The sequence below is a fragment of the Barbatula barbatula genome (assembly GCF_947034865.1).
Source record: "Barbatula barbatula genome assembly, chromosome: 1".
In the NCBI taxonomy this organism is placed as follows: Eukaryota; Metazoa; Chordata; class Actinopteri; order Cypriniformes; family Nemacheilidae; genus Barbatula; species Barbatula barbatula.
Genome location: NC_136766.1, coordinates 18,500,502 through 18,513,258, shown reverse-complemented (window position 1 = coordinate 18,513,258; position 12,757 = coordinate 18,500,502). Strand labels below are relative to the sequence as shown.

At 37.9% G+C, this 12,757-nt stretch overlaps 1 protein-coding gene across 2 annotated transcripts in view; it reads right to left on the bottom strand.

The window, feature by feature from the left end:
- Nucleotides 1-127: 127 nt before the first annotated feature.
- pias1a (protein inhibitor of activated STAT, 1a) overlaps nt 128-12,757 on the bottom strand; it is a 33,004-nt gene continuing 20,374 nt past the window's right edge. The window contains exons 3-14 of one of the 2 annotated variants that reach the window (XM_079470092.1): nt 9,174-9,258; nt 8,777-8,824; nt 8,559-8,649; nt 7,780-7,914; nt 7,051-7,156; nt 6,164-6,237; nt 5,368-5,528; nt 4,833-4,963; nt 3,599-3,785; nt 3,326-3,465; nt 3,204-3,244; nt 128-3,117 (exon numbers count right to left, since the gene is read on the bottom strand). In XM_079470092.1, the coding sequence (XP_079326218.1) occupies nt 2,827-3,117; nt 3,204-3,244; nt 3,326-3,465; nt 3,599-3,785; nt 4,833-4,963; nt 5,368-5,528; nt 6,164-6,237; nt 7,051-7,156; nt 7,780-7,914; nt 8,559-8,649; nt 8,777-8,824; nt 9,174-9,258 (1,490 nt within the window). In that variant the 3' untranslated portion in view covers nt 128-2,826. The remainder of the gene's footprint in view (nt 3,118-3,203; nt 3,245-3,325; nt 3,466-3,598; nt 3,786-4,832; nt 4,964-5,367; nt 5,529-6,163; nt 6,238-7,050; nt 7,157-7,779; nt 7,915-8,558; nt 8,650-8,776; nt 8,825-9,173; nt 9,259-12,757) is intronic. The other variant, XM_079470091.1, reaches the window with a different exon arrangement.

The window sequence follows — 12,757 nt, the reverse complement described above, 5'->3', positions numbered from 1 at the left end:
ATATTCAACACCATTAAAAGGGAGTCAAAACTGTAATGTTAGACATTCTACATTTTGTTACACATCATGCCTCTAACATAACTGGAAGTAAAACAATATGTAACTCTAAAATAAAAAAAAAGAAGGCCACCATGAACTCGATGCATTTATTACATCTAAATGTATCTACATAAACATGTAACATTCAATAGGTAAACAAATTCTTTCAATGCATGTAATAAATATTTTTTTTCACTTAGTACTTTATACAAACTGACATTGGTCTACTGTACAATGTTTTCCACGTCTTAAAAATCTTCTTTCCTCTCTCTCTCTCTCTCTCTCTCTCTCTCTCTCTCTCTCATAAAACATGCCACAGACACAGGGTGGATGAAATTTAAGGCAGTGAGGATAGATGTCAGCTTACAGAAATGGAAAAGAGAACTGGACACAAAGTCCACTTGTAGCACAGTTCTGCGTAAAAAAAACACTCTTAAAAATAAAGGTGCTTAAAAGGTTCTTCACAGAGAGGCCACAGAAGAACCCTTTTTGGTTCCACAAAGAACCATTCAGTCAAAGATTCTTTAAAGGCCCATCACTTTATTACTTTTTTCTAATCTGAAGAAAAAAAATTCGCCACAAAGAACCTTTTGTGAAACAGAATAACCTTTTGATTCCATAAAGAACCTTTAACATCATTCTATAGCATCAAAGAACCATTTGAAGCCCCCTTTTTTTTAGAGTGCCAAATCAATTATATTTGTTTTGATGTTGCAGATTCCACTTCAATGCACACCACTAGAACATCATAAACAAAAACATGCGCACACACATTCATACACACAGATAACCTTTCCTTTATTCAACAATGCCAATTAATGAAAACTATTATACGTTCTTTAATGTAATTGAACCTAGACTGTTACATGGTAACCATGGCGACAAACCCTGTCAATCACATAATGTCATATCCAACTTATACATATAAGGACGAGAACAGTCCATCTTAACATTTACCATTTAAAATAGAGGCGTCAATTAACACTGTTAGGGACCAAACAATAACGGTCAGTTTGGTCACAGGAATTTTGCAGCATCTGTATTTTGTCTCCCTCGCTGCTTTCTTGTTAATGACTTGACCAATTACATTTCAAACCAGTGGCAAGAGACAATCAACTGATATACACGCTAACACTTTCAGACGGAAAACTAGTTTGAGAGGAGGTTTAGAGGGGAATGGAAAAAGAGACTTATCAGCCCATCAAACAATACAAAACGTGACGGCAAGATTTAGTCACAAGCAATTATCCCCATCACAAACCTAATTAGATTTTGAGAGGATGTCAGGTCAGCACGTGGACCTTGAGAGCGCCACAGCAACTTAGTGCTACACACACACACACACACACACACACACACACACAAACAGACGAACGCTAGCTTGTTTCACAAAAAACAGAAATAAAAAGATATGTCTAGTAAAACTCTTTCGTTTTTTCCCAACACATTACTTCATTTTCAACATACTACATCTTCCTTCCAAAATTTCTCAAATACTTCATTTTTTGAGGAAAAGGTTGACAAACGACCTCTATTAACCTCTAGCAGCACATGATAGACATATCCAACCTTGGCTATAGTCAGATTTGTTGTTTACAAACACTGAATCCGTGAAACGGGAGACCTTTACGTGGGGGCCAAGACCCAGTCTTTCACACACAAAACACAAACAAGGCACACGTGACAGAACAGTAGAAGAAATAGTGGCTTTAGGACCTCCTGCTCAGAGACAATACACACAGTACCAAAGAACAAACTACTATGGAATGGAATATGAAATGGGATCGGAGAATAATATGAACTCTAATGATGATGATGAAAGTACAGACACTTGAGACAGACCCTAGTCACCATATCTTCAAACATCTTTCAGCAAGTTCAGAATACATGCCAACACCTCACTATCTAAGCCACTGCTGAACAATCCCATGAAAAAATGTTGTACTGGGGAACGAATGAAAGAAGAGAAGGAACAATCAAGCATAGCCACAAAGAAAGAGTAAATGCTTACATACATGGAGTACGTTTAAGTTCACTGAACTCACAAGTTCTCACTCTAAAAACGTCAACACTAAACAGTGTCCTTTTGGCATAGAGCAAGACAAATATGAACAATGTGGATGCAAATGTTTTTACAAGCTTTAAAGTCATGAATTACATATCACGTATGAATAATGAGGTCAGATATTGGCAATCCGTGACGATGCTTTTACTTCCAGTTGGTAGCTTGACGGCGAAGGGATGCTTCTTAACAGTTCATCTACCTCATGTAACTTAAAAGCACTACATACTAGATAATCCTTCATGTTTAGAAGAAACACACAGTCATCAACAATGGAGGTTCAACATGGTGTGGACTGGCAAAGACACGTCAAGTTTTGCTGAGACAAAAAAGTCCCAAGAATCATGGTGGCGCTCCACCATCACAGCCATTGTGCCCTGTGGAATCAGACATTATATAGAATACAGAATATGATGGGGATATAAAAAGTTTTCATTGTACGTCAAAGAGCTGTGAAGAAAAAACTTCTTCAGTTTCCAAAGGAGATAAAACTCGAAGTAACTTAGCAAGCGAGAAAAAACCTCTTTCAAGTGTACATATACATTAGATAGCTAGACAGATAGACGTATATACAAAAGTGAAACAAAAAATATATTTGTTCTCTGTACACGGCAACGATCATCATCGTTTACAAAAACACCCTTCAGTCATCCTGTATGTCCTGTTTTTTCCACTGTTTGGAAATCTGTTTAGTCTGTTTCTCGTGTGAGGGTCTGGTCCCGATGTCAGTCTAATGAAATCACGTCTGGGATGGGGCCATAAATAGCAGACGTGGGACCTGATTCAGAGGTGGGAAGTGGGGCGGGTGGGTGTCCCAAGCTTTCCCGCAGGCTGCTGGAGGAGACCAGGCTGCCCGTGCTACTACCATTGACGTTGATAGGAGGAAGGGTACTGCTGACTGGCGTTGAGGGAGGGTCCAGGAAGAGCTGAGATGACCCGTAGGGCAGAAAACGACTCAGGAGGAGGTCGTGATCTTCAGATGCTGATGCAGCCGCAGCCATTACCATGTTGTAGTGCTGGAAGATGCGAGGCAAATTGTTTGATACATATAACAATCGGTTTTGATAGTTAATAACAGCGGAATGAGAAGTATATGTGTTACCTGATGATTCTCTCCTTGTAAAAAAGGAAAAAAGTTGAGATCTGTAAAATGTAAGAGATTAATTAGCACCACTGTTTGAGATTAAATGAGCAAATTTTCACTTCAAATGTGTCATTGTGTACCTGACAGCTCAGTGGGCGTGGGGTAGTAGTGGCGGTAGTCCTGAATTAAGGGGGGAGGTGGAGGAATGTAATTAGTGTCCACTTGTGGCATGCTGGGAGTTCGACTCACAGGAGAGGCTTGTCTGTGGAGATTCAGCACTCTAAAAGCACAAACAAATATCATAATATAGACAAAGGACTGACTGTAAGAAATATAATTTTCAAATTTTTAGGAATAAAATGGAAACAAACTCAGGAAATGAGAATTATTAAATTCCTAAAATAATAATTTACCCTTTATCGATCTGAGGAGACATGCTGGACAGTGAAGGACAGCTTCTCTTCGGTGGGGGTTCTTCCTCCTCCTCATCTTCAGATGAGCTGTCAAGAGTCAAATCGATCACCTCTACCTTTTTACCTCCACCTCCACTGTTACCGTTTGTTTGAGGGTTCTGCTCCAGCACCGCTGTGCGAGATCCCCCTGAGCAAACATCAAAACATACTTTTTAAGAAAAATTCTGGTCAGTAGTATTGCAAGTCTAGTGATTTATAAATAAGTTAATTAAGAAACTGCCTTTAAAGCCACAGTTTGTAAAATCTGCCGCTAGAGGGCACACATTCAAAACAACAACAATATCGTAGCTTGATGATTCTGTAATGGAGTGTGAAACTTGAAATCTGTTGTCTTCAACTCCACCACTGATGGCCATCAATCAGACGGGAACGAGAAATCATGTTAAACATGTTTCGACGTCAGTAAAGCCGGTGACAAAGGGTAATGCGGATATGACGCCATTGACAGGCGACTGCCAGGCCCCGTGTCACTGTTTAAAATTGCGATTTTCTCACAATTTACAAGTAGTTGGAAACATTTGAGATATTGTAAGTACTCAACTGAAAAAAATATATAACACTGGCCTAGTAGTTTTTGGATATTTTACTGCAAAATTGTTACAAACTGTACCTTTAAAGTAAACCTCCATGTTCAAGTGTTGTCAACCTGAAACAGCAGGGGGCAGCAGAAAACTGTTTCAGGTTGTATTTTCAATATATATAACCACGTGTTATTTGTAATTACAACCAAGATTATTAACTATCATTAGTCCCTGACATTCAGAATCGTATGTTAATGTAATAGCTCCCCTTTCCCCTGGTATTAATATCCTTCTTAAAGTGATAGTTCACCCAAATTTTTTATTCTGTCATCATTTACTCACCCTCTTATCATTTCAAACCCGTATGACTTTATTTCTTTCACAGAACACAAAAGATGATATTATGAAGAATGTTGTTAACTGAACAACAGCGGTACCCATTCACTTCTATTGTACAGACACAAGACAATGTAAGTTAATTGGGTAACGCTGTTGTTCGGTTACAACATTCTTCAAAATATATTTTGTGTTCTGCAGAAGAAAGAAAGTCATGACAAGAGGGTGAGTAAATGATTACAGAATATTCATTTGGGAGTGAATTATCCCTTTAAGTAGAAGATATGTAGAGATAGTCAGCAGTAAATTTTAATTACCATCCATGCCATTGTATGATGCAGACACCTCCTGCACTTCCCTTTTCGACCTCATGGGCGCCCAGCAGCCATCCTCCTTGAACTGAATTTCATCACAATCTAAACAGCTGTTCAGAATCTCCATAAACAACCTGAAGAACACAGGAGTGCAGGGATAAAAATGAGTCCAAACAGAAGAAAAAGCTAAAGGAGGACGGAGAGAGAAACATTTTTATAAAAAAAAGTTGAAATTGGAGAAGAGGATTCTAGTCACTGATCAGACAATTTCATGCAAATGTCAAATTGATAAAGAAAACTGTATATTTATTTTGTTTATATTTGCTTTTCAATATCAAAGGAAAAAAACGTTATGTCGTACCTAATATAATCAATAAACCATTTTCAGAAAGAACACTGACAAAATGCAGCCACAATAACCTGTACTGGTCATATTTATCAGTCACTGTGTTATAAATCAGTATACAGTTAAAACAGAGTAGGGTAATAGAATGAATTTGTAGTTTGTTTGAGTGTTTTGCATTCATGTTACACATACCCATCAATGATGAGGTGTTCATATGGTGCTTTTTTGTCACAAACAGGACAAACCCATGTGGGTTTCTTTTCATTCATCTGGATGTAGAGCGTGGCATCGAAACATTGCAAGTGTGAACATGTCAACGCCCGACATGGAATCATCAGCCGCATCTTCCCCAGCTGTGTAATACAAGCAGAAATGAAGACAATCATGAGGAAAAGATTCATAAGAACTCACTCACACACACACACAGATATATAGGCAAACCACAAAACACCCTGCATGGAAATTCTTAGGCCCCCCCCACACACACATGTAGAACAAACCCATCCCGCATGGAACAAAACCCATGAGCGCACTAGCAACAGATGTGGTCTTGGAGACAGACCACAGAACGAAAAGGAACAAGTACAAACCTAGGAAAAAACTCATGGCAATATACAAGTGATATTAAACAGTGTAATTGTTTGAGACAGAGGGATGAATCATAGCAAAAACAAAAGTTATAAGAAATTAAACTCCCTGGATATGAATTTTTCTGGAGTTTTAAATTATAAACATGGGCATTTGCTCTTTGTGATCTCTAAAGCAGCCTCATTAAAGAATTAAAAAGATGCTTTACTGTATTATATTTTACCTTGCAATACTGTATTCAGGTTCTTATGTTATGAATTTAGATTTTTGTAAAATGTCTGAAATGTCACAGCCCAAGGTCAACAAAATGCATTGTTTCTATTTCATCAAAGCACCAAACAAGATAAAGATATGATGTATTTGTGTGTGTTTGAAGTGATCTGATAAATAAGATGCTTACCGGACATAATAATGATACTCTTAAACTGGTGGTCGCTATTTCACTGTCAGGGTCTGCTGTTAACTTTTCCTTTACTGCAGGACATGATCAAAAACATGTTACCACACTTGCAACACACTACACACAAAATACTTTTACAACTGTACTGTTAAGACAACTGGAGAAGTGTGGATGAACTGGCTGTGATTCAGTCAAGCTCAATTTCCTTGGCTCAGTTATACAATACAGCAGCACCCATGTAATTGTCACAGTACAACGCTTATGTAATTGTTTAAATATGTTCATGACAAAGATTATCAAAGGACAAACATCCACTGAAATAACAATTTATAGTCAACTAACAATAATAAAACATCAGTAAAACACTAATAATTAACATTACATAATGTGAATAATGTTAGTTAGAATTTGGTCGCTCTGCTTCAGGCTGGTTAGCTTGTACATTTAGACATTTGGCAGACGCTTTTATCCAAAGCGACTTACATTGCATTATCCTACACATTTATACATAGGTATCTGCAATCCCCTGGGATCAATCCCACAACCTTGCGTTGTTAACGCAATGCTCTAACCACTGAGCTACAGGAAAGCGCTGTAAGCATGTTTACAACAGGGGCGTTGGGGCATTCTTTCAGCATTAACAAGCCTCCTCAGACAGTTTATAGCTTGCTGTATAAAATCTAAAAAATAAAATGGAGAGTTTGAAGGGCAGAATAAAACAGAGAAAAATCAGCAGAAAGCACAACTGAGATGCTGCATATGTCAGTGATTATGAGTCTGATCGAGACTAAAAGTCAGTCACACTGTGGAATATACAGTGGGCTACAAGATTACTAATTCTGAGAGAGCAGCACCGCAAATATACTACTATTAGTTTTTTTACTCACTGAGTGCTCTGGAGTGATCTGGGTTTCTGATGCCTTTGGCTCGAAGCCTCTGCAGCAGAACTGTAGATGACAGCTGTTTGACCAGGTAGACTGCCATAGAGTAACTCTGAAAAAAAAACACATTTCTACACATTTCAAACTCCAATCTGATACTGAATAACATACTCATGAAACGTCATGTACATGTGTCAGTAATATATATGTTATAGATGTTGTATATATCATAACCATCTGATATTCAGTATGGTATGTTGCTGCATTAACCATAGATTCGCAATGACAGGATATTCCAGTACCCCAGTTTCCAAAATAAAGATCACAGAAGCTTAAGTTGGGACATAATAAAAAATTCTCCACCAAACAGGAGTAAAAAAATTGGTCATTTCCCAAAGACAATGCAAACTACTTATTCATGTTTAGACAAGTTGTATGATAAGAAAGGATGTCATACCTGTTGTTAAATGTAATTGCATCGATGTTTTATAAGTGAGAAAACAAGTTAGGAATAAATGGACATGGACTTGAGAAATATAACCCGTTATTTCTGCTTAGCCTTTTTTTACACATAAACAACAGCAGGTGTTTAATTGTCCAGTACAAAAGACCATTCCATGGTCAACTGTATTTCCTGCATATATCAAAAGCTAATTCACAATATCCTTCATCATTATAATCTTCACATTTAACTTTATAATTATCTTAATTCATTTAATTAAATTATTGCCCTACCCTTCCAATTTCGAAGGTCCAGGACACTACAATGGTGTTGCCGACTGTTGTGACCAGTCTGAGCAGTGAGGTAATATTGATGGGTCTGCTGGGCCTCTTTGGTTCCACGCCATTTTTGGTAGGAGGGAGATATCCCTAATGAGAAACAATAAGAAAAGTCCATGAAAATGCAGCCAACCGAAATATTTGAAGGAATACTAAAACATGCATATTTTTTTTAAAGGTCTGTATAGTACCATGAGTTATAAAAAAAATCACCAGGATTTAATTATTCATAAAGTATTCATTGTCATTTGTGTTTGGCAGGTCCCAATGATTTGGCAAATTTAGCAGTCGGGGCATTAAAAATTATTTTAATATACAAAACTGTAATAATTGAATATTTGCTTCCAGTACATGTCTTTAACGCAACACAAGTAAAATCTACATCCAAATAAAAATCTACATCTAAATAATGTTTCCAAGGGTAAAAACATAGAAAAGTTTTGCAAACATTATAAATGGACCTCTGAGAACATGTTAAATGAAATGGCCATGACACCAATATATTACTTGTGTTAAATAAACAATAAGGTCTAATGATTTTAATAAATAGTAGGGTACTTTCAACACAGAAACATTTTATTGTTGGCTTGTTAAATGTTGAGTAGTGTTCCATAAAAAGAACAAGGGTGATTAAAACAAACACAGATTTTGCATCCCCATTTCATATGTCCACCACATGCTACTGTATTATGTGTCTCAGTGATAAACAGATGAACAGATATAGCTGTACTTACTGGGAGATTACATGGTTTTCCGTTAACTTTAACACAAAGATTAGGGGGAAAGTGGTCCTCCTGGGGGCAGCTTGTCTCTGATAGACAAAACCTGTGCATATTTAAAACAGTTAGGAGGCTACTTCTCTTCAACCCTTTGTCTTTTTTTATTTATGGAATATTCAAAACTTGTTAGTGAATAGTTTGGCTCACAGTTTATTGGAACAGTAATATCTTACCGTAACTGTACTTGCACTGTAAAGTCACATTTGGTCCCCGATATGTCCCTGCAAAAAAGATAAAGCCAAAAAACATTTAGATTTTACTTAAACGCACACAAGCAGTGTCTTATGGGAACTCCTATTTTATCTACATTTACATTTAGTCATTTAGCAGACGCTTTTATCTAAAGCAACTTACAAAGTAGGGGAAAGCAATAGAAGCAATTTGTGCAACAAAACAACAACAACAATGCATAGGTGCAGTAAAACTGGTCTCAGTTAGCCTACCACAGTATACGAAGCTTTTTGGGGGGGTTGGAAAGTAGAGGAAGTAGAAGACTGTACTAATGGGTCAGATGATATCTACAATATGCTTTTCTACAAGAAGAAAATGTTACAAAATAAAATGACTCACATCGAGCTGCTGACTTGTTGGACCTGCTGTGGCGTCAGTGCAAAGGCAAAACACGTTTCCTGAAACCTCTGGTTGTTATCTGAAGCTGCGGAGACAGAGAAAGCTAAATTTATGCAAAACTGACTATTACAGCCCACAGTACCACACAAATACATGAGATGCTCAAAAAGTTAATCACACATTTTTAAAGTAAGGTTTTCCAGCATTCTCACTAGACAGGCAAATTTCTTATCAACATTATTGCATCCATATGTGAGAGGATAACAATCACAGCTCAAAGAGTAATGGTACATTCGTTTTTCCCCACTCTGATCCATATCCAGCCTAGATAACATCAATATTCATAGAAAACACACATTTCTGGAAATATTATCTCAAGCACTCATTTTGTCGCGGAAAGGAGATGCTCATGCTGCTTTTCATTAAGTTTCTAAGGCTCAGAGGCAATAAACAACGCGTTGGTAACTGGTGTAGCTGCAGACGGCAATCTGGAAGAGTTGCCGCAACAGTCATGACGTACTGTATGTTTAAAAACTACAGATTGTGTGAACACTATAACTGACTGAAACATATGACATTACTACCAGATTCAGCCTTCAACACGTCATTCAAAACTCTCCTTTTATAGGGATAGTTCACCTAAAAAACAATTTACTTATACACTGTGTAAATTTAGTTTATCTGCTGAACACAAAATAATATATTTTGAAGAATGTTTGTAACCAAATAGTTCTGGGCACTGTTGACTTTAACAGTAGGGAAACAAACTACTATTGTAGTCAATAGTGCCCCTGAACTATTTAAATTTTTCACATTCTTCAAAATATCTTTCTTTGTGTTCAACTGAACAAATAATTTTACACAGTGTTAGAACAACTTGAGTAAAAAATGACAGAAATTTCATTTAGTAACACTCAGTTGTTGATTTTCAGTAAGATTGTTACGGCTGAATGCAAATTGCAATGCCAGGACCTGCCTAAAATAAGAAGCTAGGCCAACCTCAAGTGTATTTATAGCTTTTGCAACAAAAAAGTATGTCCTGAAATGCACTGGTAACTGAGTGTACTATATCAAAACGTTTTGCACTTTAATTTGTACGCTTAAATTTTTAAGGACAAACTCATTTAGGCAAACCGAGATGAATGAGAAGCATACTTGTCCATTTATATACCATGTGCATTCTTAAAAGGAGCAATGTGGGGTTTTTAGGAGGATCTATTGACAGAAATGCAATAGAATATTTAAAAAAAATTCTTCAGAGGTGTATAGAAATGTTCATTATGTTATGAACCGTTATGTTTGTATTACCTTAGAATAAGCTTTTTCTTTCCACATACATTGAATTCACCATGTTGCACATCCATGTTTTGTCTCCCTCTACCCTGCAGTACGTAGTCCGGTTGTCCCGGGTCCTAACGCGTCTCTGCTGGAAAGTCTTTATAATATTAACCTTTGTCCTAGCTCCTGCCAGACCTTTACTGTCGTCAGGTATGAACGGACATGAGCAGAGGGGTGAACGGAGGACTGAGAGATTGGTTGCAAACTCACCGCTAGTGGCCGCTATAAATCCCACTCTAGACCTTTAAAGGTGTGTGATTTTTGAGAGCATATATTGACAAAATACATTGCATAACGAAGAGTTATGTTTGTATTACATCAGAATGAGAAATTTATATCTACATACACCATGGTCCCCCTGTTTCTACAGTAGATTGTGACAATTTTGGCCCCTTGCCCCCAAATAAAATTTGTCGAGCCGCAAAATATATGTTACATGTATTTAAGGTAGAAGTTACCCATTTAAAGTACAATACAATACAGTGCGATTTAGATGTTAACAATTTATACATTTTTGTCCCTGGCAATTAGTGGGAGTGCTGCAATAGAAGAGTAGCATCGCAGTTAGACTTCAGCTTTTTTCTGTGAATTTTCTGTTTTGGCTTTTGTTTTTGCAGTATTTGATGAACAGCCACAAGAGACCGCCAGACTCTCCACACACGGACATCATTTACATAATGAGAAGCACGCTAGCCAGACAGGATTTAAACTATGCCGGCTTAAGACCTAAAGGTTTGGTTTAAAGACGAAAAACCTACCCAGCAGAATGTTTTCTCACTATTCCATTTCTAACACACGCATACAGTGTTCGGCGCTGTCTCATATCTGTCAAAGCAGAAATAAGACCCCTGCTCACTGTATGTTTTTTCTATCATCTCCGTTTGCGCTCATATGTACATTGCATGCACTTATTTCGTATATTGGAATGAAATATCTCAAAAAGCAAACACATTTAACCAGCCAGGGTGTATGGCTGGGTAAATGTGTATGCATTTTCAGATATTACTTGAATCAGGACAGAAGTGGTCAAAATAGACGGATTACAGCAGCAGGTGTAAACAGGTAAGGGCCTCTTTCGTCCACTTTTCGTCCAGGGCGGCAGGGAGCCGCAGCAGGGGGGCAGAAGAGCCACAATTGGCCGAACCCAGCCCTAAACGGACAAACTGCTCTACAGAGCGTCTCTCGTATAACTCCTTCGGCAAAGAAGCAAAAATCTTACACTGTGTCTACACCGAACATGACAGGCGCGTGATAATGGGTTCTAATGCGTTTCTAATCTTTTGTTTAGACACCTGTTGCGTCCAGTGTAGACACTGTTAGTTCTGTGTCAGTCACTGTTGTACTTCGGGGTAAAGTGAGCTGTTGGATGGCATTCTCAAACCCGACAGCTAGATGCCACTACATTTTATACACTGGCCCTTTAAATATAGATAAAGAACTGGATCCTAAATCTTAATAAGAACTTAAATATCATCCACACGCACCCAACAGAGCCACATTTCTCCACACCACTCATTTAAGAGCAGAGGTTCACATTTTCAAGCAATGGAAAACTAACAAGCCACATATACACTCACACTTCATTTCTCTCTTGATCTCTCCTGGTCTTTCATCAGTTATAACAATAGACAAACAGATGCAAATCCCAGCTTTTTATTGAAAAAATGTTTTCGTTATGTATAGATCTTCAGTGTTGTCTGTAATATTAGCTATTTCCTTTTTCCACACTTGCTGCATGTTCTCCCCCTCCTCACTGCATTCATTCTCAATTCACTTTATTTTCTCCATTACCATCATGTCATTTCATTTCTTTTAGACGTACAATACATCATCCTGAATGACAGGTCTATTGACTTTCCACGGTTTCATCAGCATAAAGCAAAAAAGGCAGAAAGAACGTGTGTGTGTGTGTGTGTGTGTTCCTGTGAACATGAGTGCGGAATCAGTGTGTCTGAGGCCACATTACGAAGCTAATTAGTTTCCATTTAACTCTGAATATTGACCATGGCTGAGCTGATGAGAGGCCAAACAGGTGCCGCTCCACACACGCCTACCCGCTCTCACACGTTGCACCTTCCTCTGGGTCTTTCTGTTCGGCTTTGCTTTTATTCAGCCTGTCTCTCGTTCTCTCCTGCACCTTCATCAAATCTCACGCTTTCCTTAACATAAAACAGCAGGGGTGCAATTAGACCTGGACAATCGACTCGACGACACATAATTAGCCTGATCTCCATTCTCACAATCAA